Genomic DNA, 15,967 nt, shown 5'->3' on the forward strand with positions numbered 1-15,967 from the left:
AGCCTATGAATGTTCTGCACCAAACTAATTTTTTGTGTTCTTAACTATAATATATACCGTACGGTAATATAACTTAATTTGCATTTGTTTATAGTCTAATAATCTATGCATTAAAAAATAAATGACTTAAGCTTAATATATAATGTTCACTATCAGACTAAATATATAAGTACATAGTTTCTTGGTTTAACTGGGCTTAGTAGGAAGGCTTTAAAAAGATGAATAGAAGAAAGTTGCAAAGTGTGACAAGCTTGGTACAGATGGAACCTCCACAAACCGAGTTCACTGTTGACCATGTGTATGACATAAGATCTGCTGTTGTGTGTCTCTTGGATGCTGTGGCAACAGTAGTGGAGATGAAAAATGGAAGTCCCCCTGAATCATACATAAATATGACACAACAATTTTATGCTTTGGTAAGTTTAAGATTACACAACAGTTAGAATGGGTCCACGTCTTTTAGGCGCTAACAGTTAGGCGCTGGTCTAATAGGCGTGCAGCCGTGCACACTGTGGCGTCTGGATATTTAGGTGCAGAGCACTGTGGCGCCCGTTCATTTAGGTGCTATTCCTAGTAAAGTATGTAGATTGTATCAGCTTAGCAGGTAGGGGCGTAGGGCAATGCTTTTCACACAAAATATTATATTGAACAGGAAAATATATTGTTTTGTTAATGCGTGTGCGTTGTTGGTCATGGCTTCAGTGAGTGAAGTTGCTTAAACCAGCAATGCTTTTTCACACAAAATGTTATATTCAACAGAAAAAATATATGGGTGAAGCTGCTTAAACCGGGAATGATTTTCACACAAATTGTTATATTGAACAGAAAAATATGTCATGGCTTCAGTGAGTGAAGCTGCTTAAACCGGCAATGATTTTCACACAAAATGTTATATTGAACAGAAAAATATGTTATGACTTTCGTGAGTGAAGCTGCTTAAACCGGCAATGATTTTCACATAAAATGTTAAATTGAACAGAAAAATATGTTGTTTTTTTTAATGCGCGTGTTCAGCATTTATTTCTTGTTAGTCCAGGTTTGCGTCGGCGAAAGCTTTATCAATAAATTATTCAAGTTTCCGAACATGTATGAGTTCACTTTTAGTTAGGTCAAATAATAACTACCGGTACATTAAACATCAGTAAAAAATGTACCGTAGCCTGTATTCAACTGGCGGTAGGCTTGAGTGAAGAGTAACTTAGTTTTCCGTCAAAACCCCGACTAGGTTTAATAACGAGCGAAGTCTCACCATTATGCTTGCAACTTGTAGCCAAGGTGTAGCCTATATGCCCTGCAGAAATTTATTCATGTGAACAGTAGTAGAGCGTCTTACGCGTTCTCGTCACATGGCCAATCCATCCCGAACAGAAGTAATTGTGAAAGATAACAGATTAAGTAAAGTTCCATCTGGCTGCAACTTGTGTTCAGGATGCATTGCAAATGTCCTGTAGAAATGTGCTAATATCAAGAGTAGTAGAGCGTTTTCACGCACCTCAACTCCACACGATCTATCCGTCTCAAGTAGAAGTAATTATTAAAGGTAACAGATTGCACAAAGCTGCGCCTTTAAACCGGCAACTTCTACTCCAGAAGTACGTGTCCTGTGGAGATCAGGTGATCTACTGGTCTAATTGCCCTGCATATATGCCGATGTTGGATCTGAGCACTTCATTTGCACCAAAAAGTTTGGTAAGTTTGCCACATCATAAAGCAAAGATTGATATGGCAGCTTCGACTACTTCAACTTCACGTAATCGTGAAAAAATTGCTGCTGATGGCTTCATGTATACATTGCAGTGTTTGATTGCGCATTTTCCGTATTTATTAATTGTTTAATAAAAATCTTCATCCTTCCACCTCGTGTAGCCTACCTTCTCAAACAAAAGAGCTTGCTGTGGGTTCTTTGCTGTAGCCTAGGCTACTTGCAAAGTCAGGCACTGCACACCAAAATTTTAACCACCCGCTTCAATATAGGCTAAGGTATGATTTTTTTTACTGATGTTTAGTGTAGTTATTATTTGACTTAACTCTTTCGCAACCACCGAGGTCAAGACGTTTAATCTAAATAACCAGACATTTTTCACACAAATCTGTTGTATTTACGCCATAAAAACATCTCATGTGATCGACGTAGACGCACAATCTTGACATCAAATAAAAGCATACATCTTCAGCTATCCGAAGATGCAAAGCTTTGCAATAAAATTTAAAACATTCAATGTACAACTAGCAACTTTCCATACGGTGTTTTTTCTAATTTATAAAAAAATTAAAAATTGGCAGAAAAGTGTACTTTATTATAATCTTTACTACCCAAGCATGATACAATAATTTGAAAATATATGTAGTTTAATCGAATGCCAAAACAATTCTGCACATGAGAAAAATTTTACTTCGTTTCTGCGCGCAATGCTTTAGGAGGAACAGCAGAATGATTATGGAAAAAATTTTGAAAATTTTAAGCAAACAGTTTACCTAATTTAGCCTACAGTCTTTTTAATCGAGAAACATTTTGTGTGAAAAGCATTGCTGGTTTAAGCAGCTTCACTCACGGAAGCCATGATATAATTTTCTGGCAAGCTGCCATGCTGATACAATCTACATACTTTACTAGGAATAGCACCTAAATGACCGGGCGCCACAGTGCTCCGCACCTAAATATCCAGACGCCACAGTGTGCGCGCCTATTAGACCAGCGCCTAAAAGATTGCTCCCATTAGAATGTGCAAAGAATAATCAGAAAAAACTTCTACTTCACACTATTTTAATTTGCATTTTTCGAAAAGTTATTAATTTGGAAGCGGCTATTTTTCCACACTTAATGCCATGGTTACAATCAGGTGTTGCCAGAGTTAGGATTAAAGTTAGGAAGGGTTAAGGTAAGGGTTGGAGTTAGGAATAAGATTAGGGTTGTGATCTTTGCCCGGGACTAAAATTTTTTTTCCAAAATACAAGTTTTTCATTTCAACAGCTTTAAACTTGTCTCAAATTAGGGCAGAATTCCTTATCTGGCAACACTATTGAGACTACTATTACACTATAGTGTAAATATAGCCACAGCCTATTAATTTTACATCCCTTACAATCGCCTGACGCAAAGTCTTCTAAATTCAAAGCTCCATTTGTGTTCCTTAACTGAGAGCACTTACTGTAATAGGGGAGACCGGGGCAAGTTGTGCAAGTCCCCGTTTGAAAGGAAATAAAGAGCGTAATGAATCTTTAACGCCATTATTATATTTTACCTATAATGCCTTTGAAACACGTGAATTGCAGTTATCAGTTTTTTGGGTAGGTTAGGCTTGATCAACGATATAAGGTGTTTAGGTCTTCGGATCTAAATTCGGATGCAAACGAAATTTTGATTTTTTGGATGCACAATAGAACTAGTCAAACTTTAGCAGCAGGGGTCAGTAGACATGTGATGTAGTTGTATTTTCGCAGGTAAAATTTTTTTGTACATTTGTTAGTTTTCTTGAAATTTTTTGTTCTTTAAAAAAAAGTGTAAATGGGGCAAGTTGTGCAATTGATAACGGGGCAAGTTGTGCAACTGTAATATGGTCGTAATATGTTGCTCAACTTGCCCCTGGCACTAATGTTGCTCAACTTGCCCCTGGCACTAATGTTGCTCAACTTACCCCATGGTGCTACACAGCTTTCCCACCATGGTGTTGCACAACTTGCCCCAGAAAATAATCCGGGGCAAGTAGTGCAATCGTTACTTAAACTTGAATACAGTGCAAAATAATAAATAAAACCAACCAGTTTTTGTCTTAAAACTTGGCTTATTAACATGTTTTTGAAATGCAATACTTGAGTCTTCGAAAAAGTTAGTAAAATAAAAAAAATTTAGATTTAAAAAAAAACCTGCTCAACTTGCCCCGGTCTCCCCTACTAAATGGAATGTTTTGAATTCTTATTAATCACGGTTATTGTTTGTGAACATAATATAAATACTGTAACAGAAAACGTATTGATCTTTACCTTAGGCCAGTGCTTCTCAACCTTTATTTGTGGCGACCCAAAATTAAGGTTAAATTAATAGTGAAGATTTGGCGACCCTATTTCCAAAACTACGTTTTGCACAATGTTTTGTAAGCATGAAAAAATGAGTCACACTCATATATACCACAATTAAACATAACAACAAAATGTCGAATTTAATTAATGTGAGCCTTGACTTTGTATTGTTTCAACAACTTGTCAAAATTAGGAGCTATCTTGCTCAGTGTCAATCTCATGTCATCTTCAGGCTGAAGACAATTTTTCTCCTTTGTTTTGGTGTGAGTGAGCGCAGAAAACTTGCTTTCACACAAGCAGGTAGTAACAAATGGCAAGTGAGCTTTTACTGCGTGCGTGCCAACAACAGTCTTTTCATTCTTGACTTTTGTCCAGAATTGACCAAGGGTTTCTTTCTTAAAACAGTTCATCAATACACTGTTGCGCTGAATGTCAATAAACTTCTCTTGAAATCCAAAAATGCTTTGATAGTTTTCAGGCCCACTCTAATCCCTCTTCATTCATAAATGAGGCGACCAAAGCAAAGATATATTCGCCTCGTGTTGTTGTTCACAAACGTATTAACCGCCATCCACAAAGAAAAGAAATTAAAATCTTCAGCCAGTACTGTCTTCAAAAGACCACCAACTGTTGCTTCTTATCTCATGACTAACTAGGATTTGGCTTTTTCAAGTAAACAAAGTAAAAACTTGCATGATCAGTGACACTCACTGTCTTACATTACAATCAGGAAAAACTTTTCACCTGAAACAGCACTTAACTTGTAAGACCTTGGCATTTATGTGGCCACTTTTAAAATTTGCAAAGATTAGTGAGTTGGCCAAATAAAAAACTCATCTGTTGTAAGTTATAAGAAGTATTATACGTTAGTAATGGTATCAAAGCGGTTTTTAATTAGAAAAATAAGGTAGGTAAACTGTTGCTGCGTTATTAGCAAAACATCTTACATTGTAATAAAAAAATGTAATGGTATCATAGTTGTTAATTTTCTTCATGCAGTAGTTTCTTTTCTTGTAGATTTGGAGTTAAGAAAAATTAACTCTGAAAGTGGATTACCGTAGCAGTATGTGTTGCTATGCTTAATTCTTGCAGGATGAAAAGCAGTTTAAAGGAATCCATGATAGATACCTGTGGTGGAGCTCATCATTTTCAGACGGAAGCAATTTACACAGATCAATCAGTGCCCACCTTCATTCAGCAAAACCTAATATTCGAACCACAAGTCAGCATGGCTTTGCTATAAAGTGAGGTTTTTTTTTTGCTTTTGACAAGTACAGTGTTTTACAGTAATGCTCTGTTTGTTGTTTTTGAATTTTTGTGCTTTTATATGCATTCATAACTAATCTATTTTATTATTTGCAGTGCTAAGTTTTCAAATTTAGTTTATAATAGTTTTTTTTTTGTGACAATTTGATTTATGGTTGTCTCAATATTTTAGAAAAATTTGCCATTTTAAGCAAATTGTAAGAAAAAAATTGATTAGATTTTTTAAAATTTGCACAACATAAGAAGATAATGTACTTCTTGCTTGTATCTTCTGTTTAAAAGTGTTTTTTTTAACGGAAAATGTATTTTGTCCAACTTCATTAAATGTGTGTATACACACGATTAATGTGTATTACAGCACTGTATTTAAGCTGCGCCCTTTTGGGGTAAATTTTTAATTTCAATTGGGGGGATATCTAAATATCTGTGTATGCCTGAAAAATGAAAGCATGCAAAAAAAATTTTTTTTTCGTCAATGTTTAGACCCTGCTGTCGGCCCCGGAACATTTGCAGGTTTCCGGAATTTTGAAATCCTCATAAAATCTTAATCTTTTGTGCTAGGTAGGGCATGTTGGTATTCATTTCTATTGTTTTTGGATAATTAATCCATTTATTAAGTTTACAGACTAATTTAGACATGTTTTAAAATTTTAATTTTTGCAATGGTAACATATTTTCTTGCATATTATGTAAATTTTTGTGGTTTCTGAAGGTTATGATAGTAGCAAGTTGGATTTACTGGTTCACATTCTGAAGCAATATAAATAGACTCATTAGTTAAACATTTTAACAGAAACAATGGCTAAGGAAGTCCAGATGAAAAAATAGTATTATAATTCTTATATTTATGTAACAAATTACATTACAGGCATGTAAGTATGTATGTTGTTTCTCCACCCATTAACTTGATTCCGACTTTACTTGCCAGGATACTACGAAATATACCTACCTGAGTTATTCTATTGAATGTATTGTATTAGCTGAGTGTAAGAATGGCATAACAATCTTCAATAAAGGATGATCCTTTAGAAATAGAAAAGTATGAGTCACTGAAAACATCCGAACTTCCACTTTGTTTGAATTTTCTCAGATATTTTCTCTATCTCCGCACATTTCAATTTATGAATTCCAAAACATCTAGTCAACTGCACAATCAACTCTACGCAGACATCATCAATATATATTCATCTGCATCTATAGCAGCCACAAAGTGCAAGAAGACCATCATAGACCAAATAAAAGAGCTTGAAACCAAAAGAAAGACTGAACAAAAACAAGAATAACCAGCAGATTCTTAGGTTCAAATAGTGTTGGCTCCATTTCCATTTTTCCGATTGGGCCAATAAAACTGTTTGACCCTGAAGTTGATCCATCAATGTGTTCAAAAAGTTTGCGAAGTGGTAACTCGCAGTGGTGAAGTAAGCGAACTACACGCTGACAAGGTCTTCCTATACTTCTTTCGATATGGGCCATTGAACCATCTTTCCAGCCAGTATTAGAGTTTGTACCATCTCAAATTACACATATGTTAGAATATGTTAACTTTTATTGAGGTTAGATGATCCACGACACCTTCAGCAACACATTTTCCTGTAGAATACAAAGTTTAAAGTTAAGACTTCCTAAAAAAATTTATTGAACCTAAAAATCTACTGGTTAATCTTGTTTTTGTTCACAGTCTGTCTTTTGGTTTCAAGCTCTTTTATTTGGTCTATGATGGTCTTCTTGCACTTTGTGGCTGCTATAGATGCAGATGAATATATGTTGATGATGTCTTCGTAGCTCGTTTTTTTTTTTCGCTGAGACTTTTCGGTCATGTGTCCGAAATGACTTGAAAAAATTCGGTCATTTTTTATTAATTTTGATCATTTTTTCTGATGAAAATATTTCCTTTCAAGTACCTGATACAAACCAAAATTTGCACTTCCTGACTAGCTACAACATTAAGTTTCGCTGAGAAACGTTTTTTTCGGACATTTTGACCGAATGGACTATATATTTTTTCGGACATTTTGACCGAATTGACTATATTTTTTTCGGACATTTTGCAAAAAACTCGGTCAATGACCGAAAAAAAACCCAGCTTCGTAGAGTTAATTGTGCAGTTGACTAGATGTTGTGGAATTCATAAATTGAAATGTGCGGAGATAGAGAAATATCTCAGTACATTCAAGCGAAGCGTAATTTCGGATGTTTTCAGTGACTCACACTTTCCTATTTCTAAAGAATCATCCTTTATTGAAGAATGAAGATCGTTATGCCGTTTTTACACTCAGCTAATATATACAATACATTCAATAGAATAAGTCAGGTAGGTATATTTCGTAGTTTCCTGGAAGATAAAATCAAAATCAAGTTAATGGGTGGAGAAACAACATATATACTTACATGTCTGTGATGTAATTTGTTACATAAATATAAGAATTATAATACTATTTTTTCATCTGGACTTCCTTAGCCATTGTTTCTGTTAAAATGTTTAACTAATGAGTCTATTTATATTGCTTCAGAATGTGAACCAGTAAATCCAACTTGCTACGATCATAACCTTCAGAAACTACACAAATTTACATAAAATGCAAGAAAATATGTCACCGTTGCAAAAATTAAAATTTTAAAACATGTCTAAATTTGTCTGTAAACTTAATAAATGGATTAATTATCCAAAAACAATAGAAATGAATACCAACATGCCCTACCTAGCACAAAAGATTAAGATTTTATGAGGATTTCAAATTTCTGGTAACTTGCAAATGTTCCCGGACCGACAGCAGGGTCTAAACATTAATGAAAAAAATTTTTTTTTGCATGCCTTCATTTTTCAGGCATACACAGATATTTAGATATCCCCCCAATTGAAATTAAAAGTTTACCCCAAAAGGGCGCAGCTTACTGTATTACACACTGTGTATTACAGCTATCCCAAAAATGCATCAATCTTTGCAGGTATAGTCGTGTGGAAGCTGACAGATTTTTGAAGAGTTTACTTGTTGCATTTGACATGTGCAAGGATACTTTGCTGCAGTCTTTGAAAAGAAGGTCAGCTAAAGAAACCAGCTTGTATCATCAGCTCGTAGCAGCGAAAGGTAAGTGCATTCAAAGTTTCTAGAAAATCTTGAGTGTGTCTGCAACATTGTGATTTACTGCAATCATCGCTGTTTGAGTGTTTGAAAGATAATGTTTTGATTTACATTTCTCTGTATTGCATCATTTATGTATCCGTCTAACTGTATACTTGAATTTGAATCTCCGTCATTCCAAGGTGATCTCGAGAAAAAGGAAGAGGAGATTAAATTATCTCATAAGAAACTAAACGATTTTAGAAGAGAAAAAGAACTGTGGGCCTCCAGTCATGACAAGCTGAAGGAAGAACTGAGCACTGCACAGAGTAAAATGTTAAAGTCAGTTGCATATTTAACATTTCAACCATACTGACATTCTCAGATGTGCATGTCCATCTGAGGTGTATCTCACTGCATCTTGATGCCATATCGCTGACCATTTAAGAAGTTTGTAATGTGATTTCTAAACTCAAAAGTAGTTGCCGCTGGTAATTTCTTGCTGACTGTTTGTGTTTGTAAATTGGACTAAACCATTCAAAAGAATGCACCGATAGTTATGAAACTGCTCAGGCAACCTTTTTAAAACTTTAATACTGTAATGATTTTTTTTGATATGTGGTTTTGTCTGTGAAATCCTGCAATCAAGTTCGGTCTTGTTTTGTTTATGTTAAGAAGACGTACACCAAACATGATGATGTTTTCATCAGATTAGAAAGACTCTCATCAGTGATGACCTGGCAACAGGACCTGGATGAAGTTGCGAACAAACACATTCTTGAAGTTGATGCGGTCACCACACGCTTGGAATCGGAACGCGCTGAGCATAAAAAAAACTGTGAAAATCTAACGTCTAAAATAAGTGTAAGAAAACTGTCGTCTGCTGTACCATAGAATGTGACTGCTACAGTCGGATTGATTGGATTGTGAATATTTGACTTCGTAAACTTTATTCAGAAACTGGAAGCCGAAGTGAAGAAGTTGAAACTGAAAAACAAACTTCCCACCAGCAGCACATCACCAAACAATTACTTGCATGAGAAACTTGATCATTTACAGCAGCAATTATTCCTTCGAGAACAGGTTTGTCCAATGGAGTAGCTTTTCCGCAGAAGATAATAGATTTGTTTACCCCTTATCATTTTTGTTGTTCAACCTTTTACCTTTTGAAAGCCTAAGTTATTTATTCACTTTTCAGACATATGTTCACTTAATTTGTTTCGCATTGGAAGATCTTGAATTTAAAGTGATCTAGGGCTCGATCATTTTCGACGTTGAGTTTCAACTGAAATGAACTTTTTCTTTGTAGAAAGTCCACAGCATTCGTAAGGAGCTAACCGACCAGCAACGCCGTATGTCCGGTTGCCTGCAAGGACTGCAACACGACTTCAAGTCAGTTTTTGTTGGTGTTCTGTTTTGTCTATGTAGGGCTGTAGGCATTTTCAACTTTTCCACCACAACAGGTTGACTGGACATTGGACAACCAGTGTATATCAGTAAGGAGTTAGTTATATAATTCTAACTAAAGTAGCATAACGTTACAAAAATTGACTGACTCGCGCCTTGAGAATCATATCACTATCGATCAAACGTGCCGGTGAGTAAAGCCAGATAAATTCTTGACTCCGTTACTTTTGTGGTTTACCAAAACAACATGAGTTCTGCGGATGCTTTCTTATTTCCAACTTTCCTTCTTCTTTTCCTTCGACAGGTACATACTCGACAAGTTGGAGCATGACAATCCGGGCAAGGGATTCAGCCCAGACCAGCACAACGTTAAGTTTCAGGTGATTTTGTGCTGCCCTGCCGGCAAAAATTTTAATGTTCAAACCCCTATGAACTGATTCAAAAGTTTTCTAATGCATCAGTTTCTGATTTTTTAATGTACTCACGATGTGTTGCGCTAGCCCTGATATACAATATCGAACCCGTCTATTTAGTTTGATAGGGTTTTATTATATTTCCAAATAAGGTATATACTTGAGCATTAGATCAATACTTTTTTTTACTCCAGGCGATGCTGCGGGTTCTTCATGAAGCTTGCGTTAAAGGAAAGCTGACCGAGATAGAAGGAAGTCTACCTCCACAGTACTCTAAGACGAACATTGAGCATGTTTCGTCGTTAGAAAATAAATCCAAGAGGTAACTGACATTTTAAATGCTTTGTCATTCAAGTCACATTGCTTTCTTGGGTTTTAGCTTGACCGCTCGTCCTTATGGACTTTGTTAATAATTTCAAGACGATCATTGCTAGTTAGTAGTTATGCAGTAAGATTGCTCAGTGCCAGTTCGGTTAAATCAGATATCCGCCACAAACATTTGCACCACGGTCAGCTGCCTGTGTGTTCAGTCAATTAATCAACTTTTTGCTCTTTTAAAGTATTTGATGTTCGCTCGTACCTTAGTCTTTAGCATTATTTTTCATCCATTAACCTATATTTCACAACGAGAATGCTTTTTGCAACATTAGAGCTCTAGTTAGCCGCAGTGTCTTTTTACATTACAGTGACAACACACATGCTGCGCCTGCAAAACTAGCTTCAAGTGTTTCCACTACACACTTGCCGCTTCCAAGGTCCCTTCCCCGTTCGCACAGCATGCAAAGCGCATTGCCGCCTGTGACAGGTTAGTCGCCACTGAGCTTCATTCCAAATATGCTTTTTCTTGAGTTTTTGTTTAACTTCAGAAACTACTGTCTCAGAAGTAAGCAAAACAACAGGGCTCTTCATGAATTGATGATTGCTACAAAATCGAGTAATTGATCAGAATCACGTTAAATAGTTAAATAATCGAGTTGTAAAATGTGACTTTGGCATTCACGCTTGGGGTACAGAATTGACTGCGGTCGATTTTCCAATCTTTGGCTCGTCTGAACCTTTGGCGTCATAGCATACGCGACTGACCATATTTGTGAGCTACTGAACGTAGTGTGGTTGGTAGAGGCAAACAGGATTATTTCTTTCTTGCAGACGCCATCCGGCCTGCAAGTGCTAGAGCTGATTTCCGAAAGACGAACACATCCTCATCCATCGTTCAAACTAGACCAGGTGATGCGTTTGTACAAGGCTAGTCAAGCAATTGCATATGTTGTAACAGAGGTGAAATCCTTGGATCGCGACCGGTATGAGTCGCAGCATGGCCATCTTGTCGTCTCGTTGTTTGGTTGTTGTCGTACTTGCGACAAGAAAGCAATTTGAGCATTCTATACCGCAGTTTGCGTCGTAAAAACTAGACTGGAGCAAATCTTCTGCTTTGATATATGCCTTCAATAATGTAATGTCTTTTAGACATTTTCTTAAAACAATAAGATCTTGCGAAGCAATTTTCACTGCGTGTGTGCTGATTTTTTAATTATAAATTAATTTGTATCCTTTCTGGATCATCCTCTTGCATCATGGGCTAACGCGACAAATGTCGGCAGGTACCCCTCCGCTTCGTCTTTCAATATTATGTGTTAGTGTTTTTAACGTTGAGAAACCGTCGAATGCGGAAAGTAGTTTATTGCATGAAAGGTTAATTTTGATCTCATGGCACATCCAGATACAAACAAGACTCCCCACCCACAGCTGGTGAATCCGGCCACTGGTAGAGCCAACCTATTGCTAATCATGCGCCATTTTCCATACCTCACCGCCGACCAGGTAAGCAGGCATAAACTGTTCACTCATGCCATTCTAACGTCAGACGACGGTAAATCAACGTAACCGAACTTATTAGTTGTTGTTGCACAAACAACCGAGCGCAGCTCTTCAGTGACGATTATTTTCTTTAACGTTGATATTTTTTACTAGACAGCAAAATCTTTATTTTAATGACAGAATTTGCTGTCAAGGTTTAAATCAAAATCAGTCCATCTGCGTTAGTTTGATTGAAGTTGTTACCTGTTGTTTGCGAATGAAGGTCATCCTCTTTTATTACCATTACTATGTGTTCAAGCATCACTATGTCAATATGCTTGAGAAAGCGACATGTTTACTCCACTCTCAACGCATTGTTTCTGCTCTGGTTCTCTGTTTACTTTTGTAAACTTCTGTCTAGTGGGCCTGGTTTGATTGTGGTAATGACCGCACACTTACGTTGTCAGTATCTCTAAAATAAAGATTTTTTTCAAGATTCAATAGATCAAGCTCCGCCCACGACGAACAGAATCCTTGATTTGTATTCTAGAATTGAAAACTGTTAAAAATGACTTAGGTTTGAAACAAACTTTCAATTTATTTATGGTGGTTTGTGAGGTCTAAGGAAAACTGATTCGAAACGAAATAGATCGAGCAAATGTGTTGAAAGATTATCATCATACAATGTTTAATGTTTATTGTCTAGTTATACTGTAGTTCCTACAAAACACCATAATTTTTTTGCGCTAGAGTACTGCAGAGCGGAACTTGTTGCTTTTTATGGCGAATTGTTTCACTGACCATGATATAGAGTGCAACGTTACTTTATGTTGAATAATCTCAGAAAAGCAAACCACTTTCAAGCAATAAAGGTTTCAAAGCCAGTGATGATTCGTATGTTTTATTTGTCAAATCAGTACTCTAACCTTGTAATGTCATCATCGCTCTTACATAATGACATGTTTAGATTTCAGAACAATGGGACAACTTTCGCAAATATGACAAGAACAAGGACTTGAGTCTTGACTTGCCAGAGGTGGGTAATCCCATTGTCTACTTTGAATAGGATCCATGGTTGTTTGCACTGGTGCATTGTTACCAGTACTTTGTCAAATCTGCCCGTGACAATGCTTTGTTGCACCACTACCACTTTGATGCGGTAAGCCTCGTTTCCCTCGTAATTTTGCTGTTAATTTTTCACTTCTGGTCTGTTTCTAACGTGATCACTGATCACATGAGCACCATGACAACCACAATATTTACGCTTTAGTTCAGTTGTCTGAGGCTGGGTTAAAAAAGCCCTAAGGGTCATTGATGGGGTTGATTAATTATAAAAAGAAAATTTCTATTTCAAAGAGGAATTTTGCAAAGAAAATTACTCGGGTCACTCTTAAAAGTTTAGGGGTTTGCAAACTTGATCATATTTCGACAGAGACCCGTTAGACTTACAACAGGGGTTTGTCCGACTTACAACAGGGGTTCTTCAGACTTATAAAAGGGAGTTCGTCAGACTTAAAACAGAGGGTTCGTCCGACTTACAACAGGAGGTTGGTCAGACTTACAACAGGGATCTGACTACACAAGATCAGGAATCACTGGGTCCGTTAATCAAACACTGTCGCCAACATCAAAGAGATTTTAATTAAATAGTTACACAAGCAAATGCATGGACTGGTATATGACAATATGAGATACAGTAAATTGATCATATTGCGATTTATTTCCAGTAATATCTTTCTTTCTGAACCCAAACCAGGCATTATTAATGGTCAATTATGTTTCTACACATATTTGCTGGACTTCTACTGAAGGCGTTTACTACCGTACTGAAGGCGTTTACTTTACGTCACAATATGCAATTTTTTTGTCAATTGGACAAAGCATGGTATTTTTCCTGTGATTCGACATTGAACTAACGTTGCATGAAAAGGGCTTCGAAAAAAGTTGACAAAAATAATTAAAATTCTTTGAAAAATGAACCTTTTGTACAAGTGAGGCAACGTCAAGTCCAAGCATGGATTGTAAGTTTGCCAAAATTTTACAAACAAAGCATCTTTAAATTCTTCGTTTCAGCTCTATGAAGTGATTCAGGATGTTTGCGGGTTAAAGGTCACGGTGAGAGAGATGAGAGAAGCCATGATGGAGGTCGACAGAGACCAGTCGAACAACATCGATTTCTACGAATACCTCAAGATTGCGGAAATGATAATCAAAAAGCAGGGTGAGTGACGTCATTAAACCAGCACGTTGCAATGTATGGAGTCCTGGACGTATATCGTGGGTGTTTTGCACAAAGTGTGAAGTTTAATGACGAAAAGCTGTAGCTCTTGTCATAAAATCAGAAGTTCTTGTTACAAAATTAGCACTTCGAAAACCAGCTACGACTGAAATTTAGCCTACCGGTACCTTTAGGCTTACCGCTTGCGTTGTCAGCTAATATCTGTCCACTAGCTCTATCTTTCTGGCAAAACCATCTTGACTGTATCTGCAAGCGAACGGGTATTTATCAGTGCAGTTAAATATTATTTCTGACCTTTCAAACAAGGATAATAACCTGCTTGCAATAGCATGGTAAAGGCTGGGTAAAGGTTTAGAAGCATGTAAAAACGACAAAACGTGTACATCAAGAATGCTCGCTCAGGAATTATATTCTAAGTAGAAAAGATTTAGCTGCAATGCTTCATCGTCGCACAGCCACAGCACACAATGCAATCGTTAAATGTTTTGTGTCATTATATTACAGGTACTGCTGCAATATTCAGATCAGATATGTTAGAAGGTCGTGGCGTTTCCACATCCAAAGCTTGTGTCATCCAGTGAAATCTAACTCGTGGACCAACATTTTCTGCTATGAGATTATACGAATCGTCTGCAACCATTGTAGCCAATATTTCACTCTATAGATTGGCCTGGTCGCTGCTGTGTTTCACAGATAGGCTAATGGTTCATTTTTTGTAATTTCCTCACCTGATGCACAAAGCCTAGCCTACCGAAAGCTTAGCCTATCATCCAATGTCACCAAACGTATTCATCTAATGTCACTGAAAATACGTTGTGATTGCACAGCGAATATACCAGTTTTGTTCAGGATTTATATATTGGACATAAGAAGGCAAGATTTTCGCTATGATAGTTAATTTTTTCCGTGCAATTTGCTTCTGCTTTAGTAATCTTCCATTGGTTTTATTGCTTAGTTTGGTTTTTATGTTTTTTTTGTTATAACTTTGTGTATTTGCCACGGAAATGTAGGCTACTCACTTCACGCTTTTGCTGACGCTTTTAGTTATGTTACATACGTATGCAATCACCGTATTTTAGTCATTTTTGATCATCGAAAACTTTTCAATTTGTTTTTTCAGTTGCTGCAATATTTTCATTATAGATCTATGCTGCACCGTACACTTTGCAATCCCATACACGTTTTCTTTGCCCTTTTGATTGTGCATTCACTGTAGCTTAATTTTAATATTTCATCACCTGTTGTTAAAAGCAACATGTTTTTTTTCTATACTTCTGTTTTCTGCTCGAAATACCTTGTCAATGATGGAAAGTTAGCTCTGTAACCCGACAAGGGACCCAGACAACAAATCGTTTTTAACGTTGATTTAAGGTCTGCAGTCGTAAGTAGATTGGCAGGCAGGCACAGTAGCAGAACTAAAAAAGGAATTGTGTGGGCGATATTGTTTTGTCAAAACAAGAATTTTAAGAGAATAGACGGTATGGAATTTCATTTCCAAAGAAGAAAAGGTAGGAGATTCTAAGGAGCATGTCTTAAGACATGTTTTCTTGCTTTAAAGGTCCAGTAGGCTACCGGTAAGTATCAATAGTGGGGCTACCTTTTTAGACGCGGTTTATATCCTATATTGGCAGTTGGATTTGAAAGTGTAGATTAGTCGAAAGATAAACCTCAAAATCGGAATTTTTAGCTTTAACAAACTGATTCGACATAGGCTCTCTACGGGACGTAACAACCCCGATGACGAAAAACAAGTAGGGTGGGCAAGCAGA

The 15,967-nt window shown here is 36.7% G+C and overlaps 1 protein-coding gene across 1 annotated transcript; it reads left to right on the forward strand.

Moving 5' to 3' along the window:
- The first annotated feature begins 169 nt into the window (after positions 1-169).
- LOC145781153 (uncharacterized) lies at positions 170-15,463 on the forward strand. The gene is made up of 15 exons (XM_082592920.1): positions 170-416; positions 5,110-5,261; positions 8,230-8,369; positions 8,546-8,684; positions 9,053-9,206; positions 9,300-9,425; positions 9,652-9,734; positions 10,054-10,129; positions 10,357-10,484; positions 10,849-10,967; positions 11,312-11,389; positions 11,883-11,983; positions 12,927-12,995; positions 14,033-14,180; positions 14,703-15,463. Exons 1-15 carry the CDS (start codon positions 219-221, stop codon positions 14,777-14,779), a joined length of 1,788 nt encoding a protein of 595 aa, XP_082449046.1. The 5' UTR covers positions 170-218; the 3' UTR covers positions 14,780-15,463.
- The last annotated feature ends 504 nt before the right edge of the window (positions 15,464-15,967 follow it).

This window comes from Aplidium turbinatum, chromosome 12 (genome assembly GCF_918807975.1).
Source record: "Aplidium turbinatum chromosome 12, kaAplTurb1.1, whole genome shotgun sequence".
NCBI lineage: Eukaryota > Metazoa > Chordata > Ascidiacea > Aplousobranchia > Polyclinidae > Aplidium > Aplidium turbinatum.

Coding starts and splice junctions, on each gene's coding strand:
- LOC145781153 (XM_082592920.1), top strand. CDS start 219: ATGAATAGAAGAAAGTTGCAAAGTGTGACAAGCTTGGTACAGATGGAA. Junction 8,370..8,545: donor TCAGCTCGTAGCAGCGAAAG/GTAAGTGCATTC, acceptor CGTCATTCCAAG/GTGATCTCGAGAAAAAGGAA. Junction 10,130..10,356: donor AGCACAACGTTAAGTTTCAG/GTGATTTTGTGC, acceptor TTTTTACTCCAG/GCGATGCTGCGGGTTCTTCA.